Genomic DNA, 13,893 nt, shown 5'->3' with positions numbered 1-13,893 from the left:
GGGCTTGTAGTGTGTAGAAACCTTCCCTCCTTCACGGCTCCCTCCCACTGGTGCAGGTCCCGTCCATATCCTATTGTCTCTGTTTATTCTTTTTTTCTTTTGACCTACCCAGGTATGTGGGGAGTTTCTTGCCTTTTGGGGGGTCTGAGGTCTTCTGTCAGCGTTCAGTAGGTGTTCTGTTGGAGTTGTTCCACGTGTAGATGAATTTCTGATGTATCTGTGGGGAGGAAGGTGATCTCCGCGTCTTACTCTTCCGCCATCTTCCTCCGGCTCTGGACTGGGGACTTTGAATCAACATCACCACTTGTTAGCTTAGAGACCTTGGGCAAATTGCTGAATTTCTCTGGACTTCAAATCTTTCATCTCTAAAGTAGGGGAATTTATATCTATCATACACAGTTGTGATGATTTAGTGAGACAATCTGCATAAAGTGTTTAATATGGAGCCTACATTCAAAAAATGACAGCTATTATTATTGAGTGTCCACAGTGCTGTCCCACTAAGGGCTTAATTCTTTAAATTTACAAGTGCTTTTTCTCATAGTACCTAACGTGACCCTCATGCAATCTATGAGATAGACATTTCCAAGGTAGGTATTTTATCTCCTAGGAGACTTTTTCCCCCAGATCTTGTCAGTAGCAAAGTCAAGACTCAAAGCCATCACTTGAGGGTCCAGGGCACTGACCCCTGGCCACAAAATACCTCTTGACTCTCCAGGGGAAGAGCCAGCATCTGCAGAGACTGTGATTCCCCTGTGACTAATGAGTTTCTAAATGATGTGCAGTGGTGTGTTGTGGTTGTTTTCATTCCATCTGCTTGATTCAGCCAGGCAGCATTAAAGCTGAGAACTCCGGCTCTCACATGCTGTCAATTTGTTTAATGATTATTCTAGGAGCAGGTGATTTCTATTAGAAGGCAAGTGACAGATTGCCTATTAGAAAGAAGTGCATGTTTTTCAAACTAGGGACCCTCAGCACTCAGGGAAGCAGAGCTGGCTCTTCCCAACCTCGAGCTCAATAGCCAGGTTAATGATGTGATTATCTGAGTGTTATTTGGCCAGGCTGGGGTACTAGACTCTGAGCATCCCTATTGCCAACTGCTGTTCACTCCAGAAGCAGGTGGGAGACGTAGGATGAGAAAGAATAACAACCAGTGTGTGGCAGGTTTAGAAAAAATCTGGAAACCAAAAGGGCTCCCAGAAACTTATTTGCCGGCTAGAGAAGGGATTAGGGGAGGACTCACAAAGCCAAGGGAGAGAGTCCTGGACCATCTTTCTTACAGCACTTTCTAGGGGACACTTGTTGAATTTCTTCTACCTTTCTGTGCTTTGTTTTGTATCATCTCATTAAATGGGGACATTTTTAAAGATTCCCCTATTTCTTGATTTTGGGGGTGGACCTGGATTGTCTATGATTGAGATCACTCTTATAAAATGGTCTTTGCAGCAAGAAAAGCCCAAGCAGAAGACAACATTTTGAGCGGAGATGCAATACAATGATTTACTATTTTGGTTCTTTCATTAGATTTTCTAATCCAAGGATGGTGCTTCAGGGCAAGGATTAACTTTGCAAACATAAGTAACAATTCTCTGATGTATGAAAATCCAGAGAGGAAAGGTATCCAGAGCAACCTTTCCCAGACTAATGAGATTCCTGTGCACAGCCCCAAACATCTGTCCCTCCTCCAACTTCCCGGAGCTGAGCCAAGGCATTTGCAGACAAAGAGAGAGAGATAGGCTCTCCTTTACCCCCTGTTTCTCAGGACTCCATTTCTTCCCCCTACTCAGAGCAGGAAACTGCAAAGGTGTGATTTTAGAAGGTTTTATTCATATGTGCTCCAAGTCAAAAAAAGAAAAAAAAACCCTAACTTTTCCTTTAAAAAAAAAGGATAGGGGTGCAGGGGGGACCTTCAAGGCCAAAGTTAGCCAGTGTTGCTCCCTAGTGGCAAGATTTCCAAAGAGCAGCCTTTGCTTTGGTGAGTACAGTAGTCGCTGGGGTCCCGGGAATGTTGGTTCCAGGACCACCTCATACCAGAATCCCCGGATGCTCAAGTCTCATATAAAATGGTGTGATAAAGTTGCCCTCCATAGCCGCCAAGTTCCACATCTGCCGATATGGAGGGCTGACTGTAAGTGCAGTGACACTTGTCACTGGCCCTTGGCACTGGTGATTATAGACAGTATAAATGAGGAGGGGGAAGGGTCCATGCTCAGCGATGGCCGCTCCATGGAGTTTGGCTTTCTCAACCAGCAAATAAAATCGTGCCACCAAATTGCTTTCTCCTTTCACTATCTCTTGGCCACAAAGGATGTGACCCATATCCCTTTTGTAGCACTCTTTCCGTGCCTCACCCCCCTGCCCAACCAGCAATCAGTTCAATGCTTGTTAGAAGTGAGATCAAAAGATGTTTTAAGATACTCAGGAGGCCCAGAGATTTTACCGAAGAAGCTGACCATTAGTGCTTGATGACTACTCTCCATCCTAGGTTATCTTTTTCCTCCAAAATGCTGTGCATTTGGATGGGCGGAGGGCTCTGCTTTCACAAATTGAAGAATATATTCCTCTGCCTTGATCTCGGTTTCCTCATTTAAAAAAAAAATAAGTAGAACTTGGGGAATGAACAGATTTAATGCTCAGTAATTCTTGAACCTCAGTACTTATCTACGTAGTTTTTACATACTCCGAAAGGCCCTTATTTCAAGGACATACTGAAAGAAGAAAATAAGTGTATTAATGCAGTAGCTACATTGAAACTCTATATCAAGGGTATTGCTTATAGAGGCAGTTTTTCGACAAATGCAATGAAAATCACAATGCTGATGAAGAAAGTCAGAAATACTAATAAAGAGGGAGACATTACCCTGTGATGGGAGAAATAATAGAGCTACGCGAATAAGCCAGGCTCTGTTTTAGCAGATGTTAACCAGTCTCAGAGCATTTCATTTGCTTCGTGCGTGCATATCACTTGTTCGGATTTTCTTTAAAAACACGTAGAGAAAAAGAAATTTGGTTTCTAGGAAGTTATTTTGCGTCTCTAGAGATTTCATTTCTCTCCTGACATAATTGGAAAACTGCTGGGTTGTTCCCCACACCAAAGATGGAGCTAAAATCCAGTCCTTGCATCTCCTGCCAAAACTCGCAAGGAGACAGGGGTATTTGGAGAGGGGTGTTTGGGTTAGCGTGCCAATTAAACGGGAGCTGATACAGAAAAGATGGCTTTCATCTCCTCTGCTGTCGGTGACAACTCAGTTTTTCAATCTAATCTCCAAGTTGGATATGATTGCCTGGAGACTCCGACACACAGTTCGTTGAAATTGGGATTTTGGAAACACACTCACCCACTCACTCAAACAGCACCCAGAGGAATCATGCAATCAGCTGCGGGGACAATGCTTGGTGATCCACCTTAGCTTGTCCATGGTAGACCAGTAGTTCCAAACAGGAGCAGTAGACAGAATGGGCAAAGCAGTGGCCTCGTGATCCCTGCATTGGAACCACGGCCAGAATCGCTGGTTGGAGTTGCCAACATGAACCTCCCCATTGTTGCTCTCACACCAGTCTTGCTGGTGGGCATTAAGCATTCCAGTGAAATCACCAGCTTCATGTTCAGCTGGGCTGATTGCTGAAGAAGCTGATTGCATTATTCATTCTCGTGAAAAGATTTTTCGGACTCTCAAGGATCCATAGAGATTATGTTGGAAAAAAAACAAACAAACCCAAACTCCAGAGTTATCAACAGTCTAATTTATCCTTCTATTCTTTCAAAAGGGATAGAGTCACAGAGGATAAATAGAGAAAGCCTGAACAGAAAATGGGTTTTTGGTGAATTTAGAAGCCCTGTATTTTGTACAATTTGTCTCTTGGTTTTTGTTTTTCATTTCTCCTTTCTGCTTCTTTTCCGGACGGTTCTTCCATCTTCTTAAAAACAACAACAAAACCAGAACCAACCAAACAAACAAAACCCTGCTGGTTGCTTATTTCCCTATGAAATACTTCCATCTACTGGCCAAATGGAGAAGGCTCATGTCTCAACTTTTTTGTTACTACTTGTACGAGGATTTATGAAGACCACCCTCCAAACATCTAGTACAATAATCAGAAATCACAAATCAGAAAATTAAGGAGGTTGAGGAAATTCTTCACTTTGAACCTAGCAATTCACCCAAGTAAACCCACATGTATTTGACACACATATGCAGTTTGCAATCACCCAGAATGAAGTATAACTCTGCAGTATCACAGAAAGCAAATTAGTGAGAAGGGATGAGAGACCAGGCAGAGAGATGGCCTCTCTGGCAAAGCAGTTAGCATCTTTCTAATCAGATCGCAGGGAACAAGGCTCTGGGTTCAGAGATGGAATCAGAGATTATGGCCTAGGTAACCATAATTCCTCTATGAAGAAAAGTAATTCCATGAGAGCTGAAAAGAAAGAAGGTTGTGTTCCAAGTTAACTTATCAAAGGGGACACCCTTTCAATAAAAAACACTCAGAAATGATGCTGCTTCCTTCCTGTTCATTTTTTTTTTAACATTTCATACCTGTGCTTCATTTAATGTATTTTGCATCTGGAAGTTTGCACCTCTTAATCTCCCTCACCTATTTCTCTTTTCCCCCATCACTTCCTCTTTATCCATTCATCTATTGATGGGCACTTAGGTGGCTTCCATATCTTGGCTATTGTAAATAATGCTGCAATGAACATAGGTGTGTGTGTACCTTTTCAAATTAGTCTTTTTTCATTTTCTTTGGCTAAAATACCCAGGAATGGAATCGCTGGATCATGTGATAGTTCTATTTTTAGTTTTTTGAGGTATCTTCATACCGTTTTCCGTAATGACTGAACCAATTTACATTTCCACCAACAGTGCACGAGGGTTTCCTTTTCTCCACATCCTTCCTGCTTCTTTTCGATGACAGCCATTCTGACGTGTGTGAGGTCGTATCTCATTGTGGTCTTGATTTGCATTTCCTTGATGATTAGTGATGTTGAGCATCTCTTCATGTGTGTCTCTTGGCCATCTGTATGTCTTCTTTGGAAAAAATACCTATTAAGATCCTCTGCCCATTTTTTAATTGGGTTGTTTGGGGTTTTTTGATGTTGAGTTGTATGTGTTTCTTGTTCATTTTTTAAAAAGAATCCATATGGGAGATGAAGTCAGACAGTGGAATATGGAAAGATGTTTACAATCTATTAGAGAACTAATCTGGGCTTATAGAATCAAAGATTCATAATGTGTCAAAGCTGGTAGGAATCTCAAACAGCAGAACAGCCTCCTCATTTTACTGATGAGAGAATTAGGATTGGAGGAGCATAAGAATCCTGTGGAAAGACTTCTATTTCAGAAGTAAACCAACAAATTCAACAAAAGGTAAAAACAAAACTCAAGGTTTCTGTATGGATTTTAAATACAAGTACATTGTTTATAATACCAGCCTCTCCAGAGCTGATAATTTCTAAAAAACAAACCCATATGCTCACCAAAATAGCATGGACATTCTACTGGGCTAAAATCACTACCACAGTGGACCATCTTCTGTGCTTTGTCCACTTAGAATAAATACAGAATGACAGAGTGAAGGAGAAAGTACGGTGCCTTTTTTAAGTACAGTGAGTTTCAGTAGATCGTGGATCTAAATAGAACCTGGACTAAATCATATTCCCTCAAAAGAAATCTCTCTTTAAAATGGGTTCATCTACTATCTCTCCTATTCCATGCAACTTTAAGGAGAGGAATTAAACCAAAATTGAAAACTGAAGAAGGTGAAAGATAAAGATCTGGTGCCTAAAATAGCTTCATGGAAATACCTTGAGTGGCAGTGCAGCATTTCCAAAGTGGTAGACATATTAAGTGAACAAGAAGTTGCTTACCTCGGACACAGCTTCCACTGTGATATGAGTGTCCTGGGGAGGTAAAACCATCTTCATCCTTGACTTTAGACCTGATTTTGTCATTGACTAGCTGCCTGAACTGAGGCCTCCCTCCTATGTCTTCACCAGTGTGTTTGACCAATGGTGTAGATGTCCCTTGGGGTATGAAATAGACCCCTGCTTTCTGAAATAGAAGAAGGTAGGGTTAAACCATTAACTAGGATGGATGGTTTTAGGCCCTTAAAATATACCATTACCATATTACTCATTACCTTCAGAAGCATTCAGATCACACACATTCATGAGTGCTGCTTTGTACACTTTAAAAATGAAGTTCTTACTTCCTCAGATACGGCACGTTTCTTGAAGAGAGCAAATTTTTGAAATGAAACATTTATTTAATCTCATTATAAAGTATAATTTTTCCAGAATATCTGAGTTCCCAGAGGTAAATTACAGAGATGTGTACAAAGTGAAGCTGTTTTTCTAATCAAATCACTGGCATGTTAAAAAATTCATCTGAACTGAAAAATAAATAAATAAAAAGTTCATCAGTAGCAGAGTCTTCATTTCTTAAGCATAGTCTTAAAGGCACAGCTGTGAAAGGCCCCAGTGACCACCCGGAAGTACCAGCCAGAGGGCGGGGTCAGCCTTGACGCATCCTCCTCCTCATCCCCACGCGCAGACCTGACCCCCTGGACTGGACTTCACTCACACCTGCCCACTCGACTCCACCCAGCAGCACCTGGGTCTCGCCTGGACTAGCCTCCACTCACTCTGACCAGTGTCTTCTCTGTATGGAAGCCAGGACCATCCTTTCAATCACTTACTCCCTTCTTTAAAGTCCTTCAGCTGTTTGCTCTTAAGATAACGTTTTTTGTTTGTTCGTATTTCTTTTCTTTTTATCTTAAACTGGAACACAAAGGTTCCCTTCTGACACTGCCAGCCTTCTCTTGGGCCACTGCCTTCCAGCCAACCAGCATCTCCAGAAGTGCCATTTCCCTTCCCACCTTCGCCCACGAGAATCCCCCAGCCTCACAAGGATTGTCCCAGCTTCCCGAAGCCCACTGGAGCTCCGGGCCCGGGTAGCTTCTCACGCTTCAGACCCCAGCTTCAAACACGATATACTTGAGGCACCTCCTCGCCACCTCTAGGGATCCTCCTGGGTGAGGGTCCTCCTTCCACTACTTGGCTTCTTCCCCAGACACTTTACAAGTTTCTAATTGTGAACGTCTTCCTCCAGTAACTATACCCCCTGGGAGGGGATGAACTAGGTTTGTTCTGTTCACCACTGTGCTTCCAGTGCTTGGAACATAGTAGTTGCTCAATGCGGATGCGCACATGTGCATAGACACACACATCATGTCACGTGCACACCCACACATATACGCACCACACACCACGCCCTATGCATATACACACTGCTGATGGCACTTCCTTCGGAGGACAGTTTGTAGTGAGATGTGGGAAATATGGAGTAGAAAAATGTGATTAACTTAAGATCCATGTATCAATAGATTCAGTATTTCATTCACCTAACAAATATTTTGAAAGATCTATGATTTATTCATTCAGTCACCAGTTATTTACTAAGTTCATGTGATTTGCCTGGTACGTGCTGGGTGTATGGTTGGACACAGGGTACTTGGTGAAGAAGACAAGAGTTAGGATCCCCAAACTTGTGGAGCTTATGGTCTGGTGAGGGAAGATAGAAAATAAACCAGGCAACAAGGAAATAACAGAACTATAAGTGCTATGATGTGCTAAGGAGGACGGGGTTGGGATGCCATAACAGAATCCTGGGGCACGGGGCTGGGCCCTCCTTTTTGTAGGATGGTCAGGAGGTCGTGAATGGGCATTCAAATGAAGACTTGAAAATAGCAGCTGCTAGAGATGGGAGTGGGTGATCCAGGCAGAGAGAACAGTGTGTTGTAAAGGCTGGAAAAAGCAAAGCCTGTGTGTTCTTGTAGCTAAGAGGAAGCAGTGCGGCTGGAGCACTGTGTGGATGAGGCAGCATCCACAGTGTGAATGGGGTGCAGGGTGATCAACTAGCCCAGTTTGTCCAGGACTGAGGTGTCTCCCAGGGTGTTGGATTTTCACTACTGAACCTGAGACAGTCCTGGGGAAACGGGGATGGGTGCACAGCCTAGGTTCAAGATGAATTTGGAGACTGATTTGAAACCATCCACACATTTTCTGACTCACCACAGAAGCTAATAATATTATCACAGTAAAAGAACATTAGAGAAGCAAACTACCTGTCTGTTTAAATTGAGTTAAATATTTTTCTGTTCTCATAGGTCAGTTTCCAGGAAAAGGGGAAAAGGTGCCTAGACAGCATCTTGGAAAGAATTTGTAATACTTTGACAATATTCAGTCACAGAAGTTAGCAAGTGAGAAAAGTTCATTGATGGTGACAGCTTAATCAGACTAAAGTCAATGATGTGAATGAACTTTGACTTGGAAACTGTGATCTTATCTTCCAAATACCTATAGGCGTATAGTGTGTGTATGTGATACAAACAAATAAATCCCTCCCTTCCTCCCTTCCCTTCCCTTCCCTTCCTTCCTTTATTCTCCTGTCTCTTCCTTTCTTTACGATCAATGCCATTCAGAAAAAGAACTCTAATAGCTAACAGTACCTTTTCTTGTATTGAGTTTTATTTTTTTTTGTTTTTTTTTTTTTTTTTTTTTTTTTTTTTTTTTTTTTTTTTTTTTTTGCATTACGTGGGCTTCTCACTGCTGTGGCCTCTCCCGTTGCGGAGCACAGGCTCTGGACGCGCAGGCCCAGCAGCCATGGCTCACGGGCCTAGCCGCTCCGCGGCATGTGGGATCTTCCCAGACCGGGGCACGAACCCGTGTCCCCTGCATCGGCAGGCGGACTCTCAACCACTGCGCCACCAGGGAAGCCCTGTATTGAGTTTTATACTTTTCTAAATATGATCCCACTACCTTGTTGAGCCTCAATGATTCTATCAAGTCTGTATTATCCTAAAATAAGACTATGAAAAATTAAAGTGACTTCGTAGGCACCACACAGTAAGTTAACAGAAGAACTGGGACCTGGAGCTCAGAGCTAGTTAGCTAGCTTAATGACAGCATTTTGTGAAAATTACAGGTAAACTTAAAGGAAGGAAATATACCTGTGGTAGCATTTCTAGGAAATGCTATCGTTACGTCTGCCACTGGTAGCAGAGTCATGACAGACCCCAAAGGACAACAGCATTTCTCCTGGGTCTCATCAGCTCATGTCACAATAACTAAGAGGAACTAGCCCCTCCCTCGGGCACTGACACTTTGCCTGCCACTTGTGCACACTGAAAGGCGTGACATTTCTTACACCTTTGAAAACATCAGAGGAAATAAAAGCTGTTGCTCTCATTTTGAACTTTACCTCCGCTGGACCAAAGGGTTTGCTGACAGGATGGGGATGAAAGCAAGAAAGGGGAGGATCCCATAAGGAAGAGATAAGGGGAACAGATTCCTGAGCTCAAAAGCAACCAACCAACGTTCACCCAGGTGAAATTGCTTCCTGCAGCTCCTGCACTCTGTACCATGCCTTTCCGACTGAGAGGATATGCAAAAATCCTGAAGTACTTTTCTCATCTGTCATTCTGTGGTTACTGAGAATGTGGCATCACTTAGAAGAATCAGCACGTTGACACATGTGTGGTTGGAAGTCATTTCACTCAAAAAGAGTTGTCCTGAAGTTGTTTGCACAAACCAAATAGATGACCCTTTGACCATGGCCACAAAGGATACAATTTCCTCAGGGTCGTGGAGAAAGTCAGTAACAGCATCCAATCTAGAATTCTGGGCTTCGAAGACCTATATCGTGGACCTTGTGCCGTTCATTCATTTGCGTCCTGTGAGTTGGCACCTCGGTTGTTACTGGACCCTCTCACTGTTACTGCACGGGGCTTAGGACTCTAGTACACCGAAGTCCAATTCCTGGAATCATTACCATGTGATCATGACATCATAGAAGAAGCAGCCCGACAATTCTGTCTCCTGATGTGTCTAACCAAGTCAGAGGACAATAGTGGGGAAGCCTTGGGGAAAATGTCTTGTACAGCTGAGATCCAAGCAGCGTTTATTCTTTCCTCCCTAGTGACCTTCTTCGGTGGACTCCTCATCTTAGTAATATCCAGGCTAATCTGGAGGAGCATTAAAAAATGGCAAAAGAGCGAGGGAAAAGGAATTTTCTCGGTCAGTTCCCCTGTATGAAGATCAGAGACAGGTTTGGCGTGCGTTTGTGTTTAGAAGACCATGGAGGCTTCACTCAGTTTTCCCGGGTTGACAGCCAGCTCTAATGCGGTGACTTAGAAACGGGTCCATCCTGCTCAGGGGTGGAAAACAGGACCCCAGGCCGCCATGCCATGGGAGAAGCAATGCCTTGTGTGGCTGACGATGCATGTGAGCTCTGGAAACAGACGTCATTGTTTTGAAAAAAACATCCGCTAACATGAGGTCTATGCCTCTATTTCAAATTTTAAAATGACAGTTGGGTTAGGTACCATGAGGAAGGCAGAAAGGAACATCAGTGTCAACCTCACCTTCATGAATCATTCACGCAGGATGCTCATATACTCACAAGTATACATGGCCTTTTATACACGTTAATATAACACACGGAGTTGTGCACACATGCCGAAACCCATGCATACATGCACACGCCATCCAGCCACAAACTCAGGGACACTTTTTTACACCCAAACAAGCTTTGCAAGGGTGGGCACTATTGAATAACAACTTGAAAATGATGATGGTAAGAATAATGGTGTCCTATCCAGATAAGACTCTGCTTAAGAGAATAAAAACACTCAAATGTTACATGATGGCTGTTCTGGTACCAGTGGTTGAAAGCAAAGATCTGTTCACAGTTTTTCTTTCTCCAATTTTATTTTTCTGATTTCCATAACAGCACGCATCAACTGTGTTTTGTAATTAATACTGAAAAGTTGCTTGAAACATTGCCTCTTGATGCTAAACATTGACATAAAATAAAAGAATTTATAACTTGGTAACTTTTTAAGGTCATTGCCAATGTCATCATATGAAATTCAGGTGTCTGCATTCTAGAAGTGCCCAATATGGAATTTTATAGATTTTGTTGCTAAATGAGTTTATGCTATTACTAATTATTTCTAGATTAAAGGCAGTAAGCAGTGGCATAGCAATTGGGGAATGAATCCTGGGGTTCTGATTTCTTAACAACACTGACGGTGTGTGAATGGGTACTGGATATGGTGAATATGCCTTCTGCCTTTTTTTTTCAGTGCACAACTGAATTGGTAGAATTGTTTAATCTCCTTAGACTTCTGCTCCAGGAAATGTATCTTCTTCCCCATTATATTCATTTTTGTGTGGTTACAAAAATGTGAGAACGCGTTTGTCCATAAACATTTGCTGTAGTTTTCATTTCATTCTTTTGATATAATTTATGTCTGCCCTCCAGTCCAGAGGTACCTTTTCATTTCAAATAGGAAGCAGATGTTACAAAATGTTAATAAGCAGGGTCTGAGCAACCAGAAGACTATACTGTTCTGCTTTTAAATCTTGAGGAGAGAGTTTCATAATAGTTGAGTGACTTCTTAATAATTTACCATATCTAATTAAATTGAGAGTGTTGTATTTTTCTCTAAGCCTTTGGGAAAGTTGGCCTAATGCAAAGTTGTCACAAATCTAAGTACTGTGGAAAGTTCTTTTAAAAATTATTTGGAGAGTCATAATTTTCTCCTTAAATGTGCATTTTAAAAGATATACTACATTCATAAGTATGATTTTATTATATCTTAGGGCCAGTTTGTTTTGCTACAAAAGGCACCTCAGTTTTATAATGGAATTCAAATGAGTGTTCCATATTCATGCCACTGAATATTTTTTTTAAAAATCCATGCCCAGACCACTTCGCAGGCATGCACAGGATCAGTCATAAGTGTTAGTGACAATCGTTGATCAAGATATAAACTCTATCAAATAGCCATTTAATGAGACTTCTCTTCTTACCCTTCAGAAAATACGAATAGAAAAATTAAATCATTTCAAAAACCTGGCTCCACATAAAATGAGCTTTTCTAAAACTCAGAGGTCTTAGTCTGCATGGTGTGGTCAAGCCCGGCTCACTTGTGTCTTTCTCAGGGGTAGTTCAAGACTGTCAACAGACACAGAGGCCAGTTCAGGCTCCAGACGGCCCTCATTTCCTGCCCACCGGCAGGTCATTTAATTTCTCTGTACCTCAGTTTCCTTATCAATAGAAAATAGATTTAATCAGACTTACTTTGGCTACCTCATAGGATTATTATAAATTTCAAAGACAGTGGTCCCTTTGTATCCCTTTGTGGTTGCAGGACACACCCCCAAAATCTGAGGATGCTCAAGTCCCTTATATAAAATAGCATAGTACTTGCATATAACTTGTGCACATACTCCAGTACACTTCATATCATTTCTAGATTAGTTATAATACCTAATAAAATGTAAATGCTGTGCAAATAGTTGTAAGTATAATGCAAATGCTATGTAAATAGTTGTCAGCACCCCATAAGTTCAAGCTTTGTTTTCTGGAACTTTCTGAAATTTCTTTTTTTAAGTATTTTCTATCCGACGTTGGTTGAATATGCAGTTGCAGAACCCGTGGATACGGAGTGGGGATTGTATAATAAATCAAGGGCTTCCCTGGTGGCGCAGTGGTTGAGAGTCCGCCTGCCGATGCAGGGGACACGGGTTCGTGCCCCAGTCCGGGAAGATCCCACATGCCGCAGAGTGGCTGGGCCCGTGAGCCATGGCCGCTGAGCCTGCGCGTCCGCAGCCTGTGCTCCTCAACGGGAGAGGCCACAACAGTGAGAGGCCCGCGTACCACAAAAAAAAAAAAGAAAAAAAAAAGTCAAGATAGTTTGTAAACTTGAGGAAGGATCATAATTTCAACAGGATGTGATACCAAATAAGGAATTAAAATCAACATAAAATGGCAAACAGTTTCCTTCTTCTTTCTCACTCAAAAAAGCAAATACTTAAGTAATCACCTAGAAATCCATTTGTAATTTTTTTCCTTTGTCTGTGTATCTTGACAGAAAAGGATAAGACACTTATTCCCAGAACAGAGAGAAGCACGCTGCTCCGGACCCTGATCATAACAGTAGTGTCAGTGTGAAGGGTCTGGGGCTGAGAGTACGTGAGATGGGCATGGTGAAGACTGCAGAATTCAGAATGCAAATACTGCCGAAGAGCAGTAAAATACAAACCCAGTAAAATTCATCGTGTGAAATAGGGAATAAGTGAGTTCAGGGTTCCCAGGTTCGGACAAGGTGTAGTGCGTTCTGGCTGATGCTCCAGCAGGAGACACCATCAATACACATAAAACAGATGACCTTCTCTGAGACCCAGCTTACTCTTGATTTCTTTCTCTTGCTTCTAGGAAGAAACGTCACGTAGCATGGACCGTAAACATTCAAGAAGTCTCACTTTCCAGGGAGTCTTTCGTGATTGTGTAGAAACGTTGCTCTCGGCACAGACCTTTGTGGGACAGGTGTTGGTGAGTACATTTCCAGTGCTAACTTGCTAACGAACTTTAGCCATGAGTGTGATGTATGGTCAGTGTGAAAGCATCTGCTGGCCTTTTCTAAAATATCACTACCTCCCAACGGCTATCTCCCTGTGTCTGTGCTCTCTACTGATGATTCTGCTTGCTTTTTCTTTGGAGTGAATATAATTACTTGGCATTACATTTTCTATTTGTTGTCAGCCTATCCACTAGAAGAAAGACTTTTTTAGGGTAAAGGTTGTGTGCATTTCATTCTCCTTGTATGTAGATGAATGTCTGGCATGCAGCTGTTGCTCAAAAAATGTTGGTTTTTAGTGGATTCTCTGCCCTGTGAGGTACAACTATTTTCCCCTCCTTTGATTCCAACAGCTTCCTTTCTTCATTTTACACACTGGTCTTTTTTGCCCCTCTATGATATTTATCATTTACTTCCTGTTTTAATCTAGGTAAACATTGACATATTAAAACTCAGTCCAGGCAT

General features: G+C 42.1%; 1 protein-coding gene across 1 annotated transcript in view; it reads left to right on the top strand.

Moving 5' to 3' along the window:
• Window positions 1–9,931: 9,931 nt before the first annotated feature.
• Window positions 9,932–13,893, top strand: part of KCNU1 (potassium calcium-activated channel subfamily U member 1) — a gene marked incomplete at both ends in the record, with an annotated part of 136,943 nt that continues 132,981 nt past the window's right edge. The window contains 2 exons of the mRNA XM_079726827.1: window positions 9,932–10,078; window positions 13,287–13,403. Coding sequence (XP_079582953.1) covers window positions 9,932–10,078; window positions 13,287–13,403 — 264 coding nt within the window. The remainder of the gene's footprint in view (window positions 10,079–13,286; window positions 13,404–13,893) is intronic.

The sequence above is a fragment of the Hyperoodon ampullatus genome (genome assembly GCF_949752795.1).
Source record: "Hyperoodon ampullatus genome assembly, chromosome: 20".
Taxonomy (NCBI): domain Eukaryota; kingdom Metazoa; phylum Chordata; class Mammalia; order Artiodactyla; family Ziphiidae; genus Hyperoodon; species Hyperoodon ampullatus.
Note: the sequence above shows the minus strand (reverse complement) of the source record. Positions and strands in the feature narration are given on the sequence as shown.